This window comes from Colletotrichum higginsianum (genome assembly GCF_001672515.1).
Source record: "Colletotrichum higginsianum IMI 349063 chromosome 7 map unlocalized unitig_7, whole genome shotgun sequence".
NCBI classification, from domain to species: Eukaryota; Fungi; Ascomycota; class Sordariomycetes; order Glomerellales; family Glomerellaceae; genus Colletotrichum; species Colletotrichum higginsianum.
In genome coordinates this window covers 502593-525174 of record NW_017263917.1, presented here as the reverse complement: position 1 = coordinate 525174, position 22582 = coordinate 502593, and the positions used below count along the sequence as shown (strand labels likewise).

Here is a 22582-nt window from a genome sequence, read left to right as displayed (position 1 = left end):
CAAAATAGCAATTCCTGTTGATCCATTCTTCTACCCTATCTGTTATAGAGTCTCGCGATTGTATCCAAAGTCATGATCTGTCGACAACCAATCTGGACCAGCACCGTAGCGTGTGTATCTGCAGCAGAATGCAGACAACATCAGCGCTACCTGGGACTTCCTCAAGAAGAATCACAAGCAAGGCTGTAATCAATCTCTTCTTTGCGAGAGGCGAAGGCTGCTGGATGAAATCGCTGAAAACAGTCATTAGATAGGCTCTAGGTACGGGCTGAAGTAATTCTGGCTGTTCCTCAGGTGTTTTCTTGATGCTCCTCTCCGTTCCTTCCTCAATAGCTACAACCCCCGTCCTTTTTCGCTCCTTCCTCAACCGCTACCTCTCCTATACCTCCTGTTCCTTCTTTTCCTGTATCATCTAACCAGTCAGCTAATACCTGCCACCCACAGAGTGGTGTTTTTCTCCTTCCCTCTTTCTGACACTCTCCCTCCTTTATTCCTTCCACCCACTCGCATCACAATAACAACCACGCCTACCTGAAGAGATCAAGTATCACCAAACAAAGTAAGACTTGTCAACGTACATCAAGTTCACACAAGCTCACAAAGGTATCAAGAATACACCCAGCAGCAGCAGAAGCAGAAAGTGCTCCCACAGCAACAATGGCAGGCGACGCTCGAAGGAAGGGAGGTGTCTACAGCACCAATCCCAACACCGTCAGGACTCGTCAAAGCCTTAATAGCCTTCCACCCAAGACGAAGGAGCTTAGGAGAACAACTTTCCTGGAGTACCGTTCTCTTCGCACCTGCTGCATCACTCGGTCCAAGAAATCCGACTATATCAGGTCCCAGTCGCGTGATGAGAAGCTTGCAATGCTTCGTGAGGCCTGTAGAAGCACTCTGGCCAATCGGTAAACAACTCTGCCCCTTCTTTTTCCTATCTCTATTGTCCCTTGAGGACTTACTAGCAGATATGTATGGGATCACAAAGAGCTAATTTCTTTTTTTCTTTTGGCACAGCCAAAAGAAGGGAACCGAGCTCATGGGCACTGATGTTGATGAGTTCACGGCCCGCTTCCACGACAAGGCCCTCCTCGCCCAAGGAGGCAGTCCAAACTCTGATCCTGTCCCTGATGAGTCTGATACCAATGACTCTGATGGGACCGAAATCTCCAGTGCCAACGACCAGGATTTCGATCCCAACACACTTACTGGCCTTCAGATGGCCAACAATGCTCAGATGGCCCAGGTCACAACTGCTCCGTCCCCTCTTGGCTTCAACATAGCCAACAGAGTTCAGATGGCCCAGGCCACAGATGCCCCCGGCCCTGCTGGTTTTGCTGACTTTGCTGGCAACAACAACGACCTCGGTTTGAACGAGCAGGCCGTCATGACCTACAATGGAGTCGTGGCTTCCGACCCTGCGGTCCAGTTTGGCCAGGCCGACTTCGCCAACTACCAGGACGGAAGCCTGTACCCCGCGCCTGCCGCCCGTCCTAGCCCGGCTGGCTTTGCCATCAACCACGATGGAGGCGTTTACTCCGCACCTGCCGACAATCAGTTCGGTCCGGCCAACTTCGCCAACTTTTACGACGAAAGCTTCAATCCCGCGCTTGCCACTCCGGATGACTTTGTCAACGGTGACGAGAGTAGCGTTTACCCCCCGCCTCCGAGCGCGCCTCCCTCGCCCGGCTTCGCCGACTACCGAGACCCAGGCATGTAAGCTTCGCCTGCGGACCAGCTTGGCCTGAGCGGTCGGCCTGCCTACAAGTAGAGCATGGCCGTTGAGCAGGAGCCCACCAAGCGGCACCAGGAGACCCCGAACGGCTTTGTCGCGCCGCCTTCCGTTGCTATAGTCTCAACTTTAGCCAGCTACGAGACCAGCTTCGAGCACCGTCTCCGACACAGCGAGATCTTGGCTGAAGTTGGTGGACCAGTACATAAAGGATGAAGATGTTCAACAGTAACCGAAGTGGATAGGAAGGGGGGGTTGTTATGGCATAATAAGCAACGACTGGTTACGATAGGCACGAATCAAGAACATTGGACCGAGAGCTTGAGAGTCCTTGGGACGACCTGTGATGTTGATATGTGATGGAAGAGCGACGTATATTGATACACCGGCACAGGCTCGACGTGATGAGGGCATAACAAAGTACGAGATCTCGAAAACATTGTCAGCTTCGTGGCCGAGCTTCGATTCGTGCGCGGGGTGGCCATCCATGAATTGCGAATCCGATCAACTCAGGTCCCAACTTTCATCTCGAGAACTTGGACTCGAGGACCGCGCGCAACCAACAACCTCTCGTGGGCAGACAACAGCGGACGTGAGGCTGGACTGCCCGATCACGAGGCGTAAATTATTATTATACCGGAAAGACAGGAAAACGAAATAGGAGAATATTTGGCAGGCGCGACGGTGATCAATCAGGTCTGTGCCTCTTTCCGATGCCACTGGTTCTAGGTACGACCAGCTACCGGCGCCGCAAGAGCAAGGACATCGCCGTACACAAGCCCCGGTGGGCTCGGAGGTGGCAGAACGCGCAGGAAGAAATCCCCCCAAGGGCCGCTGTACAATGCACCGACACGAAAGTTTTATTCCAATCAAGCGGAGAGAAAGACTGCGAAAACAAGAGGATGGACACGGGGCATCTCAAGGATTCATGGAGAAAATAAATGAAATTTCAACCCAACTACAACTACCCAACACCAAAAAGCGAAAACGATGCCGAGCTGCGGGCTTCCCGAGGAAGGGATGTCGAATTAAGCTACGAAAACGCCACAGCAGGATCGCTGTCCTCCCCCGTTGCATAACGCCCCCCCCTCCCCCCCCTCCCGGTGATGGAACTTGACCCAGTTCAGGACCCCTGTTCTCCTACTTCACATTGCCCCCCTGCGAGAACTTCAGGGTCAGCCAATACCCGAAAATCTTCCGCGGGCGCGCGCACACAGGAAGGAAAATGGAAAGAAAGAGAGAAAAAAAGGAGAAGGCCCCCCACACCACCTCAAGCTGAAATCCCAGAGAAGTTCCTCCTCTTTTTCCTCCAACCCGGCATCATGATCCCCGTCTGCGTCCCAACGAAGCATCCACAAGAGTAGATCACGACTCGCCAGCGCCGATGGTTTAGTGGTAAAATTCTCCGTTGCCATTCAGCAGCGTCGGGGAGCCGGGGGTTCGATTCCCCCTCGGCGCATTTCCTTTTGCCGTCTCGCGGTCTCGTGCTTTTTATGCGGGAGGGGGGGAAGGAAGTAGGACTGCGGCCGGCAACTGCATGTGCGCGCGCTTTTTTATCCGGGGGCTTCCCCCCCCTTCTACTTTACCCTTTATGCCGTCACTACTTTGTTACCCAACTTCTCACATCTTGGTGTCATTCATTGTAACTAAAGAAGGACTGACTGCCTGGCCTGTTTGAGAGCATGCCGAGACATGGATCGTGACTCGATGGACCTGGGAACAGTCAGCCCACGACGATGACGACGACCTCATGGTGGGAGAAACCCTGGTCAGGGTGGACGGCCGGCGTCCTCTCTAGAGAACCCCGACGTCGAAGAGAAGGGCGCATACGACGGCGAAAAGCCAGCCGGGATGGGGGGTAGTGGACCACGCCAGGGGCTCGATGCCGTAGATGCGCAAAACACGCGCCGGTCACGGGGCGAGCTGCGGTACCTCTAGCATCCAACATCAATCTTGAGGGCTGAGAAAGCGTCGGAGTACGAACTTTGTGGTTTCATGTTCTGGGAAACCCGAGGTTGTGTATGAATCTGTTCTAGCATGCTATAAACACTTCAAAAGAGGTATCGTGAGAAACATAGGCCCATGCAAGATGCAGACCCATAAACCAAAAAAAAAAAAAAAGATGCACAAAAAACGCCAAAAGTGTTCTGCAGGAACTCAACCAAAGATGCCAATGAAGAAGGAAAACCAAAAGATGCTACCGTCAAAGAGCCGCTGGGATATGGTCGGACAACATATGCGACGCTGTTGAAATGCAAGAAATGCCCCGTATGCCGCGCAAAATAAAATGCTTCCGCGTCCGACGCCAGCATCATGCAAGAAGAACCCCTCCAAAAAAACACGATTTATCCAAATGACAAAACCCGCTCACAGCTTCTCCATAAAGTTCTTCCTCACGGTCCACATGCGCGCCCGCTTGCCGTACATGTACATCGGGATGGAGAAGAAGAGGAAAATGAGCTGGATGACGCCGAGCCAGATGAAGACGGTCTTGGGCCCGTCGTCGCTGAGCCAGTGCGTGACGAAGAGACTGAAGACTAGCCCGTGGAAGATGTTCTTACTGAAGTTGAGCGTGACGAGCGCCTCCCCGGCGTACTGCCGGTAGCTGTCCACGCAGAACGTGATGGACGTCGTCGACCCCAGCGTGCAGCCGAACGAGATGAGGCCGAAGAAGACGGTCGGCACGATCCAGTGGTCCCGCTCCTCGGCCGACCAGCCGAAGCCCATGAGGCCAATGACGGTGGTGATGGCGACGGGCGCGGCCATGACGAGGCGGAACTCGGGCTCGTACAGGCCGCCGTTGCGGCGGGCCATGCTCTTGACGATGATGTCGCTGACCTTGCCGGCGACAGCGGTGCCGAGGATGCCGCCGACGAAGGGGGAGAGGTATACGAGGCCCGTTTGCAGGGCGTCAAAGTTGTATGACTCGCGGTTGCGGTAGATGAGGGCCACCGACTCGGACACAACGATCAGCCAGCCGACCGACAGGGCGTACACGGCCGAGGACCAGAGCACCGCCGGGTAGGCGAAGAGGACAAAGGGCCGGAGCATGACTTTGAACCACCTGTCGTGGTTGAGCCGGCCGTTCCAGGGCTTCAGCTGCTCCGTGAAGGACTTTGCGGGCTGGTGCCGGAGCGTGTGGGTGTAGGCGAGGGCCTTTGGCGGCGAGTTGACGTTCGAGGAGTGCGTGGGGAACTTCTCGCTCTCGATGGCCGGGGCCTTGGCGAAGTAGTCCGACCCCGACGTAGGGGTGCCGGAGGTGCCAGAGGTTCGGATGGCGGGTGCCGGGTTGGGCGAGTCAGAGATGTTGCCTGCCTGTTTCTCGATGTCGTCGTTGCCCCGGGCGCCTTGGCCGGGGTCGGGAGCAAACCCGACGTGCAGGTCCTTGTGATGGTGCGGTGACTGAGGGACAGGGTCGGCGGGGGCCGCATTGACATCCGCAGGCACTTGAGGAACTTGGTGGCGCGATGACTGCCTCCGCCCGAAGCTCGGTCGTCGAGATGGCTTCCGCGATTTGGGGAGGGGCGTCCGGTCCCAAAAGGTCTCGGGCACGAAGAAGAAGAGAAGCACGCCGCAGAGGGCAACGATCATTGCAACGACCCTGAAAGCGTGTAAGTCATGTGTTATAGAAAGGGGCGGCGAGTTCAGAGATGCGTCGACGTACCAGAAAACCCATCGCCATCCCAAGGCTTGTATGACAACGGCACTGATGAGCGGCACCAGGTTCTTACCGCCGAGCAGCAGCAATGTGTAGATGCCTATGCGGAACGCACGCTCGTGAAGAAAGAAGATCTCGGCAATGGTGGCGGACGGAAGACACTCGACCGGGCTCACAGAGATGCCCTGAAAGATTCTGGCCAGGATGAGAGACGTGAAGTTGGGCGACAGGGCGGCCCATACGGAACTGGCGATGAAGATAACGGCGCTGAACAGGTAGACTGGTCTCTTTCCGTACAGGATGGCCGTCGGCGAGAAGATGACCGAGCCGAGACCCATGCCCATCATGTACAAACCTGTGGTCAGGGAAACAGTTTCCGTCTCGATGTGGTAGTCCTCAGCCACGTTGGTGAAGCCGGCAGCGAGCAAGGGGGTCATTCCTCCGCCGACCATGCAGTAGAATCCGAGAGACAGTAGGGCGCAGTCTCGTCGCCAGGCGGGCCAGTTGAGAGGGTCGTTGGCCGACTCTTCCGGTTGGGGGTTGAGGATGATTCCGTCCTTGGTGGTCTTGGCCTCGACCTCAGCTGGTGGGGCCGCGTGTGCGGGAGACCGACTGCCAGTCGGTGTCTCGATCGGCTCCGGGAAACCCGTGGGGATGGATGAGTGAGAAGTCCTAGCGGGCGCATTGCGCAAGCCCAGTGGCTCGTTGCGATGACTGGCGAGAAGAAGAACCGAGCCTGGGAGATGTTAGTACTGGGCGGTTCTTACCATGATGAGAGTCACAGGTATGCTTACCGGGCACTTCTATCGTCTTCGGGTCGTTGAGGACACCCATACTCCATTTGGGGATGCCGGCATGTTCGCCCTCTGTCCTATCGGCATTTTCCGCCTTGTTGCCAAAAACACCCCCAAAGCGGCTCCTCCAAGTCAGAACGCCCGCCATTCCTGCCGGTTGTGACAGTTTCTCAGCTCAAGAAGAGCAAGCCTGACTGAGACTGTGTCGGTGTTGTGTCTGCTGACGATAACGCAAGGATATTGCAGATGATTCTTTGCAAAGAGACGGAAAAAAAATAAGGGAGGCACGAGGACGGTCAAGTCAAGAGATGCCAAGACTTGGGGGGCGAAGGTTAGACTGAAATTTGATCCCAAGTTCGGTCGGACATGCCACGCATGCTTCTTTGAGATCAACCGTGCGTCCTGAAGATATAAGGTTGCAGGCGAACCGAGAAAACGGGACAATGAACTCCCCCCAGGAAATTTAAAATTTCAGCTGACGGGTGCGGAGCAATGCTGAACTCGAACCGGCGTCGTTGATGAGATGTTGGGGAGGAAGAGAACAAAGAGCGATGGAGAGGCGAGGACGAAATGGACCAGAGATAGCGTCGCAACGGATCTGTCGACGGGCGGTGGGAGAGATGGCGTTGTATGTCAACAAACGAGCACGTCCAAAAGGGGCTTGTGGATGGCGTCTCCAGACTTCTCTCCAGAGGCGTTCGGGGACCGTGCAGAGCGATGGCGTCAGAGTGCGAATGCGCCGTTGGATTCTGATTGAGTGGGTGACCGGAGTCGTGTCTCACGTAGTGGCAGGCGACTAGCAGATCAAGGATGAACCTCGAGCTTTATGGCTTTATATGCAGTATGGCGAAAGGGGGCAGCCAAGGACTAGCAGCAATTCTACATAGTATGCTTGACACAGCTGGAAGGGGGGGGGACATGGGACGAAAGGAGATATCGGCATGTCGATGTCAGGATTGGCCGGTCACCGAGTCAAGCGTCGAGTACAGGAAGACGCGGGATTCATGCTCCCGTCTTGCGTGTGTCGCCTCGGGCGGGTTCCGTGGAGAATTTCGACCCCCGGAGCGAGAGAGAGAGAGATAGAGAGAGAGAGATAGAGAGAGAGAGAGATGTTCGTCCACTGGATAGACTCGGCAACCTTGACAGACGGGCAGGTGACCGGGTGTCGAAGACGCTATGGATGCAGAAGAAGGGATGCTCGAGGGAGAGGCGGGCGAGCAAGAGGCCACATGCACAAGTTGATGGTGTGCGCATCTCTGATCCTGGTCGCAGATTCAGGGACCCCTAAAAGCGAGGCTACTCAAGGACCTTTTTTTGCTGAGAGATGACTGGACCAAGGCATCTTTGGGGCCCCACGCTTGTGTGTGCCCAGCCATAGTGCAGTGTTCAAGGGTGCATCTCTGTGCTCCGCTTGAAGAGTTGCGGAGTGGTGCGAGTTGGAAGAGGGGGCTTGGGCTTGCGTGTCAATAAGCGGTCGAGAATAAGTTCCAGGCGGTGACGGTAACGGTGACGGTGACGAGGACGGTGAACACCAACTCCGGGCAATGTCGAGAGCAGGTGATTCGAATGGGGGTTTCCTCAAAACAACTACTCGTTTACCTCACATAATCGTCATGTCGATAATGGGATTAGATGCGAATGATCATCGTTATTTGGTCTGTAGCGAGTCAAGTTTTGTCTGTCCAGGATTGCCATTCTGAATGGCGTTGCGGGGAATAGATGACTGATACAGAAGTTGATGCTGTCGCCTACAGAGTGTTGCAGTCCATGCGGCTGAACGGGACTAGAAAACAGCCAATATATTCGACCGACGTTGAAGATTTTGGTTCAAGATTGATTGCACCGGCCCTGGGCGCCAAGAACTCAACACGAAGCCATTCAGCCTCTTGCCGCGGGAGCCCTTCCACGCCATGCCTGCTTATTTAACCCGAGCGCCACAACGTCATCGTGCGCAAAGGCTGGTGGGTCAACGCACACATACACACACACACACACACAGGAGAACAGCCGTGGTTTAAGCGGGAATCCGGGAAGGAGCCAAGCAGCCAAGCGCTGTGCAGTGTACCCATGAATTGCCAACCTGGAATGAAGCGAGTGGGAATGTTGATGGTCGAACTCAGATGAACCACTTGACATTGACAGACAACGACAGCTAAGCAGATCCCTGCTTCCCCTCAACTACGCATCTCTGCCCAACGTCAAACACCCCCAGACACCGCCTGTCTGTTGTCTGTTATCCTTGCCCTTGATTCCACATTGTCAACTCGCGTCCGTCCGCCCTCTCGATATCTCTCTTGCATAGTACTGCTGCGTCTCGAGTCGCGTTGCGACACATCGCATCACGAGACAGCCCCCGACGACGTCATCCAGCACCACCCCGCGCGTGCAAACGAGCAGACAAGCAGACAAGCAGCCATAAACACGGCCAACCATGCAGCTCCCAAGACAGGCAGCCCGCATCGCTCTCCGGGGCTGCAACGCTACCCTCGCCGGTGGTGTTCGCATCCCATCCTTCAAGCCACCGGTTGGTAGCGCTGCCGCCGCTGCCTCCTTCTCCACGTCTCACAGCAAGCCGGCCAAGAACCAGATCTACGCATCGTGAGTGTGAAACTTGCATGCATTGCCCCCTCTACCCGCCCCGTACAAATGCCTGTCTGGGCTATCATTGCCACCCACCCGCTAACCTGCTGCCATCGCTTCCAGTGTCCGACGTCCTGACGACTTTTACACCTACCAACTCATGTCCTCCTCCTCGCGCACACCTCTGATAACGCTGTGGACCACGTCCTGGTGCGGGACATGTCGAGTCGTTGCCCCGCTTATCAGATCCCTCGTCGAGGCCGGCGTTGGTGAAGCTGAGGGCGGCGTCGCTTACTGCACAGTCGAGTTCGATTCTCCCGACGTCATGAGCGGCGGTCTGGGCATGACCTACATGATTACCTCGATCCCGACGTTGCTGAGCTTCGACAACCAGGAAGCCCAGATCCAGACAAAGGTGCACGACGCGAAGAAGCTGGCGGACCGCGCCTTTCTCGAAGAGTGGATCCGCACCGAGGCCCGGCGTCACGGGCAACGCGGAGGCGGGGGGGGACCCGGAGGCGTCTTCGGCGGGCTCTTTGGCGGCTTTAGATGATTCATCCGTATTTGGGATGCGCAAGTCACCGGCACGCCGTACGTCGAACACTGCCATGCACCTCACGTGTCTGCCGGCCAAGGGCAGACTGAGTAGGCCACCGGGCATGATCAAGACAAAAACGCTCATCATTCGGCTGGTCGTTGACTAGGAATGCAATACACTCGATACCCTTCCTCCTCATTTTCCTCGTCTTCCTCAAGGTGTGTAAAACACCTCCTCGACGGGCTTCCACCAACCCGGCTCGCCGGCCTCGCTGCTCACGGCGCCGGGGACCAGAGATTCCTGCCAGCCGTCGGTCATGGCCCACCACTCGCGCACCTTTGGGTTGTCCTTCATCTTCTCCATGTCGCCGGCCCAGTCGTAGCCGACGTACTTGAAGGTGGCGAACAGAATGCGCGAATCGGGCTCGTGCCAGATGCTGTCTGTACACGGGGGTTTAGTGGGTCAGCTTCTGAGTGACGTCTGGCAATGCGGATTTGTCGCCACTTACAGTCGACAATGTTGCACTCCTTGATCTGCTTCAGCACGTCGGGCCAGACGTTGGCGTGGACCTCCTTGTACTTGTCGACGAACTCGGGCTTGAGCTTCACAATCTGGCCAATGCGACGACCGGGGTTCTTCTGCTTAAGGGTGACGGGCACGGGAACCTCCGCCTCGGGCGGGCTGCTGCCCGGAGCAGGGGGAGAAGCACGCTTGTTGGACCACATGATGATTGATGATGGTCGGACTCGGTTTGAAAAGGCTCGTCGTCGTCGTCGTCGTCGTCGTCGTCGAGGGTGGCTAAGAAGGTTGAGGAGGTTTTTTTACTAGCAAAATGTGTTCGGTGGGAGGGCTGGCCCAAATTGTGTGTCTCGTAGAACCCGGAGAAGCTGGGAGTGTCTGCTTACAATTCGATCAGCGGGGGTGGTGTGCGGTCGGCGGCAGCTCAAACTGTACAGGACGGCGGAGAAAGCGACGGGCCTCGGCCACATTCGGGGGAAGAATGTCGCGAGGCGGGGCGCGAGGGGTAAGGAATGCGGGGATTTGGGGTGACGGCGCGGACTGTACGGACTCTTCAGTGGCGCATCCGCCGGTACATCCGCTACAAACGCGAGAACCAAAAGCCCGAACCGAAAACCACAACAGGAGAGACAGGCGGACAAACAGATTCTACGCACATACACACAGTCACCACTGCACACCTTTCTTTACGAGGGACGGCTTTCGTCTTCTTCTTCTTCTTCTGTTCTGGCTGAGCCGACTCCGTAGCAGGGGACTGGGCACGTGATGGTATTGTATCCACCCGCGGTGTGATGCAACGCGACAGCAATCGTTACTTTGTATCCGTAGGTTCAAATGACCTTTTCGATGGGGAGATGGATGGATGCGCAATCGGCAGCTTGTGTCAATGCTGGATTAGGAACTGGGTGACAGGCCGCTCATCTTATACAAGTCCGTCCTCTGTGCCCCCCTCTCTGTGCAGGGCCTGCACCATCAATAACAGCAACAGCAGCAGTAGAGCTTCAGCGCTCGGGGTCTGCGTCAATTGTCACACAATGGTGCACCCACTGTCTGCGTCCAGGGATCTGAGCGCGTCTCATTGACATCTTCACATTGCCATGGTTTTTCAGGAAGCCAAAAACCCAACTGGAACATGTCAAAGTTCTAGCCCCCTCAACAGAGTTCCATCGAGCCTTTTGCCCCCCCCACAGGTCCAGCTCCAGCTCCAGCTCCAGCTCGGAACTCCGGTCTCGACCCTCTCGAACTCGTCCCCACCCGTCACTCGGCATTCCCTCTTCCAGCAAGGATGGGGGGGGAGGGGGGTTTGCTAGGAAGTCAGTGGTCCACTGATGGTATTTATCCGCTAATCAGGTGAGGCGTGACAGCACACAGGTGCGCTTGACGGTGTGCGGCAGCGGCAGGCAGGGTCCTTTTTGCCCGCTTAGATAAGTAATCAGATAACCAACTTACTTTTGTTCACAGCCCTTCCTTTCTAACCATAATAGCAGAGACGTAACGAACCTGGCTCCCCCTTACACCAAGTAACCGGATAACTGTAATGGATCACCGAGTTTGATTACGCATGCCGTTTGATATCAACCAACAAGGATTCTATCGATGATGTTCTAGGAGAAACTCTACAAAATTACAAGCCACTCTGCAATCTCCATCATGCGACTCTCGAGGCAGAAACTTGCCAAGACCGATCCGATAAACGAAGCAACCGGGGGGGTTGTCTGTGACTTTCCGACCCTCTAAGAATATCGTGTCGCCCACAGGCCATGCGGGCGTTCTTGTCCAGGTTCGATGACGCAAATCCTACTACGGCCTGTGGGGGAGAGCGTGACCGAAGAATCCGCTGAGAGTTTTGCGCAGTCCACGTCTTCTGGAGATCGTGACATTTCCAACTTCTCCGTCATGGATACTCGCGTCGTCCGCATCTCCTCTTCCGCCTCCACCGTTGCCATTGTTCTCTTGCTTTTGTTCCTCTTCGTTTTTCTCATCCCTTTTGAAGAGTCCAGTAACTCTAGAGAGAGTACCGCGTGCCATGGTTCCAAACTTCCTGTCCCCCTTGACTTGATCCGTCGCTGCCGGATGATGAGAAGAAGAAGAGGGAACTTGCTCCTGGGTCGTCTGCTCCGGTCTCGCTTTCTGGTGGGGTTCCTCCTAGGGCGCCTGCACCGGTTTCGCGTCCTGAGGGGCCTCTTCCCGGGCAAGTTTCTCTAGAACTGACTTCTCGCGGCGCATCTGCGTGAGAGTTGTCTCTTGGAGCTCTTGCAAGTGTTCCACATGTATTCTCAAAGCATCTGGGTCCCGCAGCAGCATCGGATCGGGCTCTCCGAAACAGGCTCCCAGCTGGTGGTCGTCAAAGCTGTCCCTTATCGTGTAGGCGTCGTCGGGGTGGATACCCCTCTCAGATGCGTACAGCCGCACCGCATCAGCAATTGCGAGATCCATGGCGTTATTCAGTGTCTCGAGTGTCGAGTACTTCCTTTCCACAGGCTCTCCAAATTCGGCTTCGACCCACTGCTCAAACCCCGCCTCGTCTTTCATCCACTCAGACGGGAACCAGCCGGCGAAATCGGAGAAGGTCATGTGGTTGAACATCCAAGCGGGATGAGGGGGGTTTGGCAGCCGCTCGTTCGGGTGTTTGTCGAGAAGCAGTCTGCTCGGCACTGCCGGGAATTTCGTGTCGACCTCATCTGCGCGGCCAATCTTGCTCTGAATTGTCTGCGACCATACGACGCAATGGCTGTAGTCGAGGATGACGACGCGGGGCTCGTTGAGGTCCACGCCGTTATTTCCCAGCGTGAGGAAGACGTCCGGGGGGTTATAGGTCTGAAGGTGGGATCCCGTGTGCAGGAAGGACACGAGGCCGTCGAGAAACGCTTTAAAGACTCTCAGTCTGTTGGTCAAGTCGTTGAAAGGGACCCCCAAGCTGCCATCCGCAGAGCTGGGCAGGCTTAGGAATCCAGTCTCGGGGACCATTCGCTCGTATTCGTCGCGGTCGCACAAGGCCTCCATGGAGGTGCCCTCGATATACTCGATGAGGACGGCCCCAGCGCATCTCCATTGCGTCTCAGATGAGTCTCCGACAGCGAACTTCATCGCCCAGCTGCCGTGATACTGCGGGACGATGTGAGGGTGCCCAGTTATTCCTTTGCTGAACAGGTGCTGGTAAACGTTTGCCTGGCGGCTGAGACGGCCGTCAACCCGAACGTCTTTGGGAACAGCTAGCTGGGTCCAATGCCAGTCCCAGACCTCCGGGAAGAAGATGGAATCGAACACCTTTAGAACCAGCTTCATTCCGACGTCGAAAGACATGTGGTAGCACGGCAGATCCGGCGGCGGCGGCGCGGGTGCTTTGAGGACCTTGCAGAGCAGCAGCTGGGCTCCGCGCTTGGTGCCGCCGGCGATGACCTCAAGTACCTCGATTTGGGCCTCTTCTTGCACAGAGACCTCGGTGGTGGGGTCGAAGTATGGGATCCAGCCGTCGGGGAGGTCATGTTCGGGTGGCTTCTCGTAGTCTGGGAGCCCGTGAGGCGCGCCCGGGTCGCGGGGATAGAGGGTGAGCTTCTCACCCGGTTCGTATCGGCGGAGTTCCTGCTCGAGGTAGCGTTGATGGGCTTCCTGCTCCAGCAATTCGGAGAGCTTGACAGAGTTGACGGAGACGTCGCGGCGCACGAAGGTCACCGGCCCTCCTCCGTTTTGGGGGTCGGACATGATATCCAGATGATTCGGATGAGCAAGACAATGATGGGAAGGGTCTAGGTTTGACGATGAGAGAGTGGCGCTGATGATGCCGATAAAAACTTGTTGTGCCTTTCCTCCCTTTATTAGGGTTTGCTGGTATCGATTATTGTGATGAAGCCCACAAGTGTCTTGGGGTTAGTTCGTCAAGGGAACCTTTTTTTTTTCAACGAGCTCGAGAGAAAAGTGATGTGTGTGTTTGTGGCTGTGGGCAAACGAGGTCGTTGAGTGATGCGGAAACAGAGATGGGCAGGTGAGGGAATTCGGAGATGAAGAGACTTAAGTACGGAGGTAGGCAGATAGGTAGGTAGGTAGGTAGTTGGGTAAGCGAAAAATGGGGGATGCCTGAGGGAACCAGCTGGAGAAATCTTGAATACGAAAGTGATTTCGTGAACCGCTGTGATCTTGGATGGTCAACAATTTCGTCTAGTGTGGAGGAAGGCTTGTTTGTCCGCAGGAAACAGAAACTTAAAAACACAGAGACCTTGTCCAACACAGAAAGACACATAAGAACAAAGATATGCTAGGTATTTTGCATTCAGTAATGGTCATCTTGACAGGCAATAATAACCTTTACGCCTCACTTCCTTAGTCCTTTTCTATACCAAGTCATGTTAAGCCAGGTTCTTGATCTATTAGGTGATACTGAGAGAATATGTCGTGGCTAGGGTGAATGTAAGCAGCTAATAATTAAGTAGATACCAAAGCATGTTCATTTCCCAACTTGATTCAATCGAACATAGATGGGCATCAGAGACGGGGGAGACTTCGTGCATGAGCCTCAAGCTGAAAGTCAAAAGACGCAAGGTAAGCCGCACACTCGCGCGCATATGGGACTTCGTTACCGACGGTGGACCAGTAAGCAGCAGAACAACAGACATTCGATTATCTGTCCGACTATCTATCTCAGGGATGGATTTACAGAGAATCAAGGCAAACCGAGGACAAATGTTCGGACGGGGGAGAGTAATGCAGTCTAAGGAGAAACGAGACTGAATGTAAGTGAGCAGGATTAAATAATAACAAGCTCTAGAGCACACGATGCAGCCGAAAACAAGCAGATATCTATCCTTAACTCCATGTCGTTTTCCATTCTATCCACTTCCCTATCCAGTTAATCCCGTCAAGTCCCTTAGTTTCATACTCCCTCCTCACCCATTTCATCCCTTTGCCGTCAATCTAGATCGATATCTAGAGCAGAGGTCTGATTCGTAGACATGGGATGATGGCGGCCGACGATTCAACCCGTCGACTCAGAGAGAGCTTTACTGCCCAAAGCAAGAAAGCCAAGCCACGCTGCGCGGACGTCTGCGCTTCTCTCCGGCCCGAGGATTGAGATCTCCATAGTCTCACCCACGCCAGCGTCCCACAGCTCCTTGATCCCGACCTTGGCTCCTGTCTTCATATCCGGGAAGTTCACAAATACCATCGAGTCGTAGTCTGACGCGGCTCCGGAGGGAACACGGCATGCCAGATTGTACTGAATCAACTGTTTGAGCAGATTGGTAGAGCCCAAATCGAATGCCTCTCTCTCCAAAGGGTTCGTAATGGTGCCGCGATTACGCCGCGGGTTGCTGTGCAGAGTGTCTCGCCGCTCCATGGCCACCTTCATCATGTTCTCAACCCGAGAGGAGATGACCCCTTCTCGCTTCATTTCCAAAACGGAAATACACCGACTTGCCGCTCCTAGCCTGCTCTTTCCGAGGTTGAGCCTTTCACTCTTTGCAGTTCGAACTACAATCAAGTCTGGCCGGACTGTGACGTATTTGGGCTCGTGTTCGGTGGAAGAGGCATTGGCAGAAGGTTCCCCTGCCTGGGACAACCTCCTTTTCTTCGAGGAAGTTTGGCGATTGTCGGACTTGCCGCTAGTTTTGGGCTCCTGAGCCTTGGGAATATCAGGCAGGTTCAGTTGATACTCCCACGTGTGCTGAACCTTCCATTTCTTGTCCCGGACCCCGAACCCAGCGGAAAAGATTTCCATCACGGGTCGAACGACATGAGCGTCAAGGCAAGTAACAGAGCACTGCTCTGTTCGACGCTCCAGGGTGCTGCTCCCCTCAACAATCTTCTCCTCATCGACCGTTTTGGTTACCCTCCTCCTTGCGGCATACTTCTTGCCCTCGTTCACAAGCGTGATGGGGTCGATCCACACCACTTTTGTGGGAATTTTCATGCCCTCGGCTGTTTCGCTAATGGAGGTGGGCTTGGTATGCCTGTAGTTGCCGCGATCACCGTCGTAGACTGGAAGGGGATGGGTCGACTCGAGGACTGAGGCCGTGGTTGCCAAACGTGCTGTCGGCGCTGCCATCGTGTTTTTGGACAGGGTAAGACGTGTCGTGGCACAAGATGAAAGTCGTGAGAACCTGAAGAGGTGAGACGAGAGGAGTCTAACCGCAAGATGAGAGTTGTGAGAGTCGAAAGAGTCGGATGAGGTCGAACAAATTCAGACGAGCGAATCGTAGGCGATTGAAAGGACTTGTAGGCTACGGACGAGTCAACAGTCAGACGGCGAGAAGTCTTAGAAAGGGGAGGAGGAAATTTGGTCGAAAGTTGCCAAAGTGCCAAAAGACGATAGAGGCGTATGGGGGAAGAAAGGTGGATGGGAAGCTCAGCTGCAGACGAGAGAAGTGGTGGGCTGCCAGATGAAGGTGAAGTGCAGCTGAGAAGGTTGTCAGGGAATCAACAGAAACAGCCAGCTGATAAATATGCGCCAACTGCTGAGTGCCTCCTTCCTCTCTGGTCGTCTGGTCTATTTGTGCCTCCTTCCAAGATGCATATCCTTGGACTTTTATGCTCTATGCTTGGAACATCAAAGACCAATCTGAATTACGAAAGGCATATGGAAAGGCTGACTGGTGCCATGTTGCGTTGATACTTCAGAGGCTGTGTTTGGCAGAAGCGGTGAGGGGGCTGCAGGACCCCCATGCCCCTTCCTGATTCATCTTTACAATTCAATCTTCAAGCTTTGTTCTATTGAGTCGAGGGAACAGGTTCTTCGGCTGCTTATAAGTCACTTGTTGTGCCATGGTGACTTTCTGTTTCCGTTTTGGATGGAAATTTGTGAGGTTGTGATAGCATCAGCGTTGAAGGTGGCAGGCAGAATGCTTTCTTTAGCTTGGGTATGATGCACTATGAAAGAAAGGACCTGTATGTACCTACTGGGGCTCATAAGTCTTTGTCCATCTGACGGCATTTGTCTACTGGAGTGATCTATGCCAGATCCCTCCCAGAGCCTGGAGATTGGAGACACTGGCTAGAAGGTGAGAAACAAGCTATGTCGAGAAGGCTTGAAGAGTCCAGGGGATAGGTGCAGAAGCATATAGAAGAAGAAAAAAAGACTAAGAAATGGGAGGGACCACAGAATCTTGCAGCGTGCCTAGTGCAAGAATGCCATGGTGGACTTGCATGGTAGAAGGGGAGCTGCAGCATCTCTCTGCTTGGTTCAATTCAAGAACAGTATAAGCCTCTAAGAAGACATATAGTATTTTGCTAATACTTGTTGCCAAGGGAGGTTTGTTCTAGAAGAGGACACTGGGGGTTAGGTCCGGCAGGCAAAAGGAGTCTCTCTCTCTCTATATATCCCTCCCTATCTATGCATTTATCTCTCTTTCTGTCTCTTTTCTTGTGCTTGTTCTTCTTAAATGAAAAGAGGAATAGTCCTCTTCCTGCAAGCTGGAGACAGCTGGGCTGAAAGAACTTGGCCCACTTCAACGCAGTACTATTACTGCAGGTAGCCAGTGTATGACTAAGAGTAAGTAAAAGTCTTGCTATCAGTTAGAGGGACACTCATCTTCAAGTCTGGGTAAGTGAAACATCATCTGTGAGATACTGGCTGTTTGTATTGTACCAAGTCAAGCTGGAGCTGGGCTCTTTCTAGCCTTCTCTATCTATTCAAGTCTCTGATTGAAATTCCCTAAGAGAGGTTTCAAGGGAAAGATACTGGTGGCCATGTACCTAGTCAGGCAGGTAGGTAGTCAAACAAAACCATTCATCCGCTGATTGACCAAGGCAAGGTGCTTTTCATATTGGCCCAAGGCGCCAAAGCCCAGATTGGTGCAAGTAGTTTGTCTAGATGCTAAGTAAGGATTTTCATGCAGTAGGGCTGCGTTTGTTCTTTTTCAGCGCCATGTGGCAGAGGCTGGATTGGGTTCCAGGCTCCAATTGACTTTGAGAGTGTTCCAGCTCTGTGCACCCTTTCAGCCACAAGACATACCAAGCTGCTACCTCAGTACTTACCTTAGGTACCCAAGGACAAGAAACCCAGTGTCCGTGCAACTTGCCACCTGCTGTCTCCAGCGTTATGTGGTCTGCCAGCTGAAAGGGTAGGTGGGCATGTACCTTTCTGTTATCCACCTTAGATCAAGGCATCTATCACCGTTTGCTTCTTTCATCTCATCCGTCTCATCCGTCCCTCATCTATCTTCCACGCAGTTGCCTTTTATAAAACAAGGTCCTCATGGTCAACCCCATCCATCCTCTCTCTCAGATGATCCCGCCTTCACCATCCTTGCATCTTCTCCATGAACCATCGCAGCCATCCATCGTCAACTACACTTTTCACCGTTCTTCTCATCAGCGGCCATCATCATGTCTGAATTCTATGACATCAATTCTTCCTTGGAGTTTGCGCGGTACGATCCGGGTGAAAAGCTGACGCTCTACCCATACAAGCCTGTCGAGCCTTACGGCCTCCCGCAGTACAGCAAGCCCAAGTCATTCTATTACGAGGTGAAGCGGCTGGGTTGGATCCGGAACTTCAACCCGACCAAGGCCCACGAGACGCCACCAAAGCAACAAGCTCGCATCGAGATTGTGAAGTCTCTCTCCGGCGGAATCAAGTCCGGAGCCCAGGTTCTTCTTTGCAAAGTCACCAAGGCTCCAGATGATTGCAAATATCTTCACGCACCCTTCCCTGGAAACCCGCGCAAGCGACGTTCCCAACAAGCCCCAAGCCTGCTTGTCGCCAAAGTTTTCGACTCCATGTTCTTCCCCGGCACCGACGAGTTTCTGACCACGCTTTACGGAAATGAAGGTTACGCCGAACAGACTCTCAGCCGCGAAGCCGGGGCGTTGTCATACCTCTACCAAAGAGGCCTACCCGCCGACCTCTCAGCCAAAGGCAAGAATGGACAGAATAACGACAACAGCGTCACTGGCCACCCGCACCTCATTCCCCAGTACTACGGCTCCTGGGCGGTGAGGTTTGACATGGGCGAGGACGACAAGGGCGACACTCAGTACAGATGCGCTGCTCTGGTTCTCATGGAATACGTCGAGGGCCATGCCATGGAAGACCTCTGCACCAGAGACAAAGGCAGCGGCTTCCTCCGCCCGAACCCGAAGCCGATCATCTTCCACAGATACCAGGACGCGTCTGGCCACTCTCAGAATAGGACGCTGAAATTGAACGAGGACGTTCGGCTGAAGATTTTCCGCGACTTCATCCACGAGATTGTTTGCCACATGCACATCGGCGTCCAGCACCCCGGTTGCAAGCCCAGAAGCCTCCTCGTCACCTTGCGCAACCACGGAGCTCGAGAGGGCGTGCGTGAGCTGGACGAGCCGCGGATGGTGATGCTTGACTACAACCTCACAGAGGTGTGGCGCAAAACCAGAGAAGGCAAAAAGGAAGGCCAGAGTCAGCATTGCCTCGAGATGCTCCCCTTGCCGCCTCACCCGCTCGAGCGTTGCAGCCCCGAGGGCTTTGGCAACTTTATCGGTTGGTTCAACGCCAAGTGGACACTCGGAGAGTTCCAAGGCTGGCTCAGAAAGGAGTTTGGCGAGCTGGAGGAGGGATCGGAGGAGTGGTCCAAGGGGAAGTATTCCACGTTCAAGACTCTCGACAAGATCGAAGAGGCGGAGCTGGCGCTCGAGTTGGCCGAGGAGGAGATGAAGGAGAAGGAGGAAGATGAGCGACTTCAGGCGGTGGCCGCCATGTTCCAGGGCGCCGAGAAGCAGAAGGAGAGAGCAGACTTGGGTAAGAAGACCGAGGAAACCCAACCACGCCCCCCCCCCCCAATGTTGTTGTTGATCACTGACCCAATTATCCACCAGAGCGCCTTCGAAAGTTTGGCCACTTGCCTTCCTTGGAAATACACCGTCATGAGGTAAGGCCGGGCTTCTCACACGTGCAGGAAGTCGCACTTCGACAGCGGTCCGAACCTGAAGAGCTTGAAGGATGGCACAAGCATGGGGGACGACAGCATCGGACGTTTTTGGCTGCGAAGGAAGGAGAACACAGCGCTCAAGTGGCGAGAGGAGGCGGAGGCGATGACAATGCCGCCGCCGCGGACTCTCGCGACGAAGTGAAGGTTCTAGGAGAGGGCGAGGCTGGGACGGCTCCGGAGGATTCTTCCGCATAGGCTGCTCGAAAGGGCATAGGAAAGGAGAATGAGGTTGTCGTGCACGAGGGTGCTTGAAGTGAAGAAGAGCCGAATAGTCTATTGCTTCGAGACCAAAAACAAGGTGAAATCATCTTACTCGAGATCAAAAAAGAGGTGAAATCACCTATCTGTCTCAAGATCAAAAACCAGGTGAAATCATCGGGTATCATCCGGCATCCAACCATCTCCTCATCCCGAGGCGATATAGTCGGTCATCCCGAGTTCAGAACGAGACAAAAAAATCAAAAAAAAGACGAAATCATCTGGTATCGTGTTGTTATACTGTCATCACTCGTAAACCTCTCATCATATCCTACATCACCACTGCCACCTCGCCCCCTCACACCTCGATCTCATCTTAGGTCCTCTCCTTGTGCTCGCCAAACGCCATCTCCTCGTCATCCCCTCCCTTCTTGATCTTCTCCGCGGCGCCCCTGCGGCGCAGCATGTCCTCGACATCGCCGGGCACGACGCCGCTGTTGCGCTTCCGGATCTCCTCCTCCTCCTGGGCGACGTACTTGAGCGGGCGCTTGGAGGAGGTGGCGTCCTTGTCGCGGAAGACGAGGACGTCGTGGTTGTCGGCGAAGAAGCGGTCGACGTCCTCGAGCGAGCGGTCGGCCGTCTCCGGGTAGAAGAGGTAGACGATGGGCACGAAGGAGAAGTTGAAGACGGTCCAGATGATGTAGAAGCGCCAGCCGAGCGAGGTGATGCCGGGCGGCGTGATCTCGACGACCATGAAGTTGACGATCCAGTTGGTCGCGGTGCCGAGGGCGGCGCCCTTTGTGCGCATCGACAAGCTGTTGATCTCGGTCGGGTACAGCCAGGGGACGCCCTGCCAGCCGATGCCGAAGAAGACGTAGTAGAGGAAGAAGAAGGCGATGGAGGCCTTGGCCCACTGGGACCGGATCGCCGGCGCGAGGCTGTCCATCTCGTTGTGACGGATGCAGACGGTGATGACGGCGTAGCAGACGAACTGGCCGAACGCGGCGTCTGGTGTGGAAATAAAAGTCAGTTGAGGTTGTCAACATGGCGAAAGGGGGAAAGGGGGAAAGGTGGAAAATCGACACCGACTTACACATCATCATCTTCCTCCGACCCCACCGCTCGACGTTGGGGATTCCAATCAGACTGAAGAGCAGGTAGCTGACGGAGTTGCAGGCCGCGAGCAGGCGGGCCATGTTGTTGGTGAGGCCGACCGAGTTGATTAGCACGAGGGGCAGGTAGTAGCTCGTGACGTTAATGCCGCTGAACTGCTGCATGGCCTGGGTGCCCATGCCGAGGATGAGGCGGCGGACGGTGCCGGTGCCGGCGGTCTCGCCGGTGCGCCCGCGGAGGAGGTCGGACCACGGGACGGTGTTCTCGCGCTCGTAGTTTACGGCCCACTGGATGTCCTTGGACTGCGTCTGGATGTAGGCGTCGTCGACGGGGCGGTCCTCGAGGTCTGCGAGGATCTGTTCGGCCTCGGGGATGCGGCCCTTGGCGATGAGCCAGCTGGAAGGGGGAGGAAATGTGTTAGTCTTTTGTTCCACACGGATGAATGAAGGCGTGGAGGAAGGAGGGAAAACGTACCGAGGGGACTCTGGAAGCCAGGGGACGGTGCCGTAGAGGATGATGATGAAGAGGAACTGGAATGCCAAAGGCACGCGCCACGAGACGGAGCCGGGGAGGAACGAGAACCCAAAGGTCACCCAGTTACCTGATTGATCGTTAGCTCTTGTAACTCTTGCTCACCGACTACTGCCGCGGGAGGTGGGGGGTGGGGGACTCACTCAGCGAGAAGCCAAAGATGTTCATAATCATCTCGATGACGATCAGCTTGCCCCTCCAGCTGGCCTTGCTCGTCTCGCCCTGCCAGACGGGGGCGGTGGAGGTGTTGATGCCGTTGCCGATGCCGGCGACGACGCGGCCGACGAACATCTGGGGCAGGCCGAAGGCGGCAGTCTGCAAGATGGCGCCGACGGACATGATGGTGGTGCCGACGAGGATGGTGTTCTTGCGGCCCCAGCGCTCGCCGATCCAGATGGTGGAGATGGCGCCGAGGAAGCAGCCGATGTCGTAGATGGCCGTGACGGTGGACTGGAGCTTGTCGTCGCCGACGATGCCCATGGTCTCGAGGAAGTCGTTTGTGACGATGACGCCGCCGAAGACGCCCTGGTCATAGCTGGGAGCGAGGGGGATGTTTTGTTAGTTGTGAGGAGTTGAGATGGGGGGGAGTGCGCGTGAGATGATGGGATGGGGATGAGAGGCAAGTGAGGATGGACGTACCCGAAGAGCGTCATGTCTGTCGCGCAGGCGACCGTCACCCAGAAGGTGAGCCATCCGCCCTTTAACCCGAACCAACCCATGATGAGAGCAGGGCCGGAGGTGGAGTTGAGGTGTGTGGCGTCTTTGGTGTTGTGTGAGAGTGAGAAGGGCGTTGGTGAAGAGTGAGAGTGAGAGTGAGAGCGGACTGAGAGTGAATCTATCAAGGCCCGTAGATCCCCCGAGCTTGCAAAAGATGCTGATTAGACCAAGGACGCACGAACCCCTCTTGGAAGGTGGCATTGGACGGACTCTATATAGATGGCCAAGAGAATCGGCAATAGCCCATCCCCATCCCCCCTTCAACGCCCGATGCATCGCTCCCGCTCATCGTCCCGAGGCCTAGGTCGG

At 55.1% G+C, this 22582-nt stretch overlaps 9 protein-coding genes across 9 annotated transcripts; 3 read left to right on the top strand and 6 right to left on the bottom strand.

Annotated features, from left to right (window-relative positions):
• Window positions 1-657: 657 nt before the first annotated feature.
• CH63R_09867 (uncharacterized protein) lies at window positions 658-2353 on the top strand (the record flags this gene model as incomplete). The annotated part of the gene is made up of 4 exons (XM_018304841.1): window positions 658-905; window positions 1015-1713; window positions 1771-1930; window positions 2243-2353. 4 exons carry the CDS (start codon window positions 658-660, stop codon window positions 2351-2353), a joined length of 1218 nt encoding a protein of 405 aa, XP_018154265.1.
• A 1743-nt stretch (window positions 2354-4096) lies between these two features.
• CH63R_09866 (Major facilitator superfamily transporter) lies at window positions 4097-6329 on the bottom strand (the record flags this gene model as incomplete). The annotated part of the gene is made up of 3 exons (XM_018304840.1): window positions 4097-5330; window positions 5394-6123; window positions 6182-6329. The coding sequence occupies 3 exons, from the start codon at window positions 6327-6329 to the stop codon at window positions 4097-4099; spliced, it is 2112 nt and encodes a 703-aa protein (XP_018154264.1).
• A 2283-nt stretch (window positions 6330-8612) lies between these two features.
• Window positions 8613-9314, top strand: CH63R_09865 (Mitochondrial thioredoxin; the record flags this gene model as incomplete). Its single annotated transcript, XM_018304839.1, has 2 exons — window positions 8613-8779; window positions 8885-9314. The coding sequence occupies 2 exons, from the start codon at window positions 8613-8615 to the stop codon at window positions 9312-9314; spliced, it is 597 nt and encodes a 198-aa protein (XP_018154263.1).
• Window positions 9315-9512: 198 nt separating this feature from the next.
• Window positions 9513-10024, bottom strand: CH63R_09864 (Duf718 domain protein; the record flags this gene model as incomplete). The annotated part of the gene is made up of 2 exons (XM_018304838.1): window positions 9513-9739; window positions 9808-10024. The coding sequence occupies 2 exons, from the start codon at window positions 10022-10024 to the stop codon at window positions 9513-9515; spliced, it is 444 nt and encodes a 147-aa protein (XP_018154262.1).
• Window positions 10025-11618: 1594 nt separating this feature from the next.
• Window positions 11619-11846, bottom strand: CH63R_09863 (uncharacterized protein; the record flags this gene model as incomplete). Its single annotated transcript, XM_018304837.1, has 1 exon — window positions 11619-11846. The coding sequence occupies one exon, from the start codon at window positions 11844-11846 to the stop codon at window positions 11619-11621; it is 228 nt and encodes a 75-aa protein (XP_018154261.1).
• Window positions 11847-11963: 117 nt separating this feature from the next.
• Window positions 11964-13520, bottom strand: CH63R_09862 (uncharacterized protein; the record flags this gene model as incomplete). Its single annotated transcript, XM_018304836.1, has 1 exon — window positions 11964-13520. One exon carries the CDS (start codon window positions 13518-13520, stop codon window positions 11964-11966), a length of 1557 nt encoding a protein of 518 aa, XP_018154260.1.
• Window positions 13521-14787: 1267 nt separating this feature from the next.
• On the bottom strand, window positions 14788-15855 carry CH63R_09861 (uncharacterized protein; the record flags this gene model as incomplete). The annotated part of the gene is made up of 1 exon (XM_018304835.1): window positions 14788-15855. The coding sequence occupies one exon, from the start codon at window positions 15853-15855 to the stop codon at window positions 14788-14790; it is 1068 nt and encodes a 355-aa protein (XP_018154259.1).
• A 2279-nt stretch (window positions 15856-18134) lies between these two features.
• On the top strand, window positions 18135-19909 carry CH63R_09860 (uncharacterized protein; the record flags this gene model as incomplete). Its single annotated transcript, XM_018304834.1, has 2 exons — window positions 18135-19524; window positions 19602-19909. The coding sequence occupies 2 exons, from the start codon at window positions 18135-18137 to the stop codon at window positions 19907-19909; spliced, it is 1698 nt and encodes a 565-aa protein (XP_018154258.1).
• A 379-nt stretch (window positions 19910-20288) lies between these two features.
• Window positions 20289-22275, bottom strand: CH63R_09859 (Hexose transporter; the record flags this gene model as incomplete). Its single annotated transcript, XM_018304833.1, has 5 exons — window positions 20289-20920; window positions 21006-21421; window positions 21500-21626; window positions 21700-22091; window positions 22196-22275. The coding sequence occupies 5 exons, from the start codon at window positions 22273-22275 to the stop codon at window positions 20289-20291; spliced, it is 1647 nt and encodes a 548-aa protein (XP_018154257.1).
• Window positions 22276-22582: the final 307 nt, after the last annotated feature.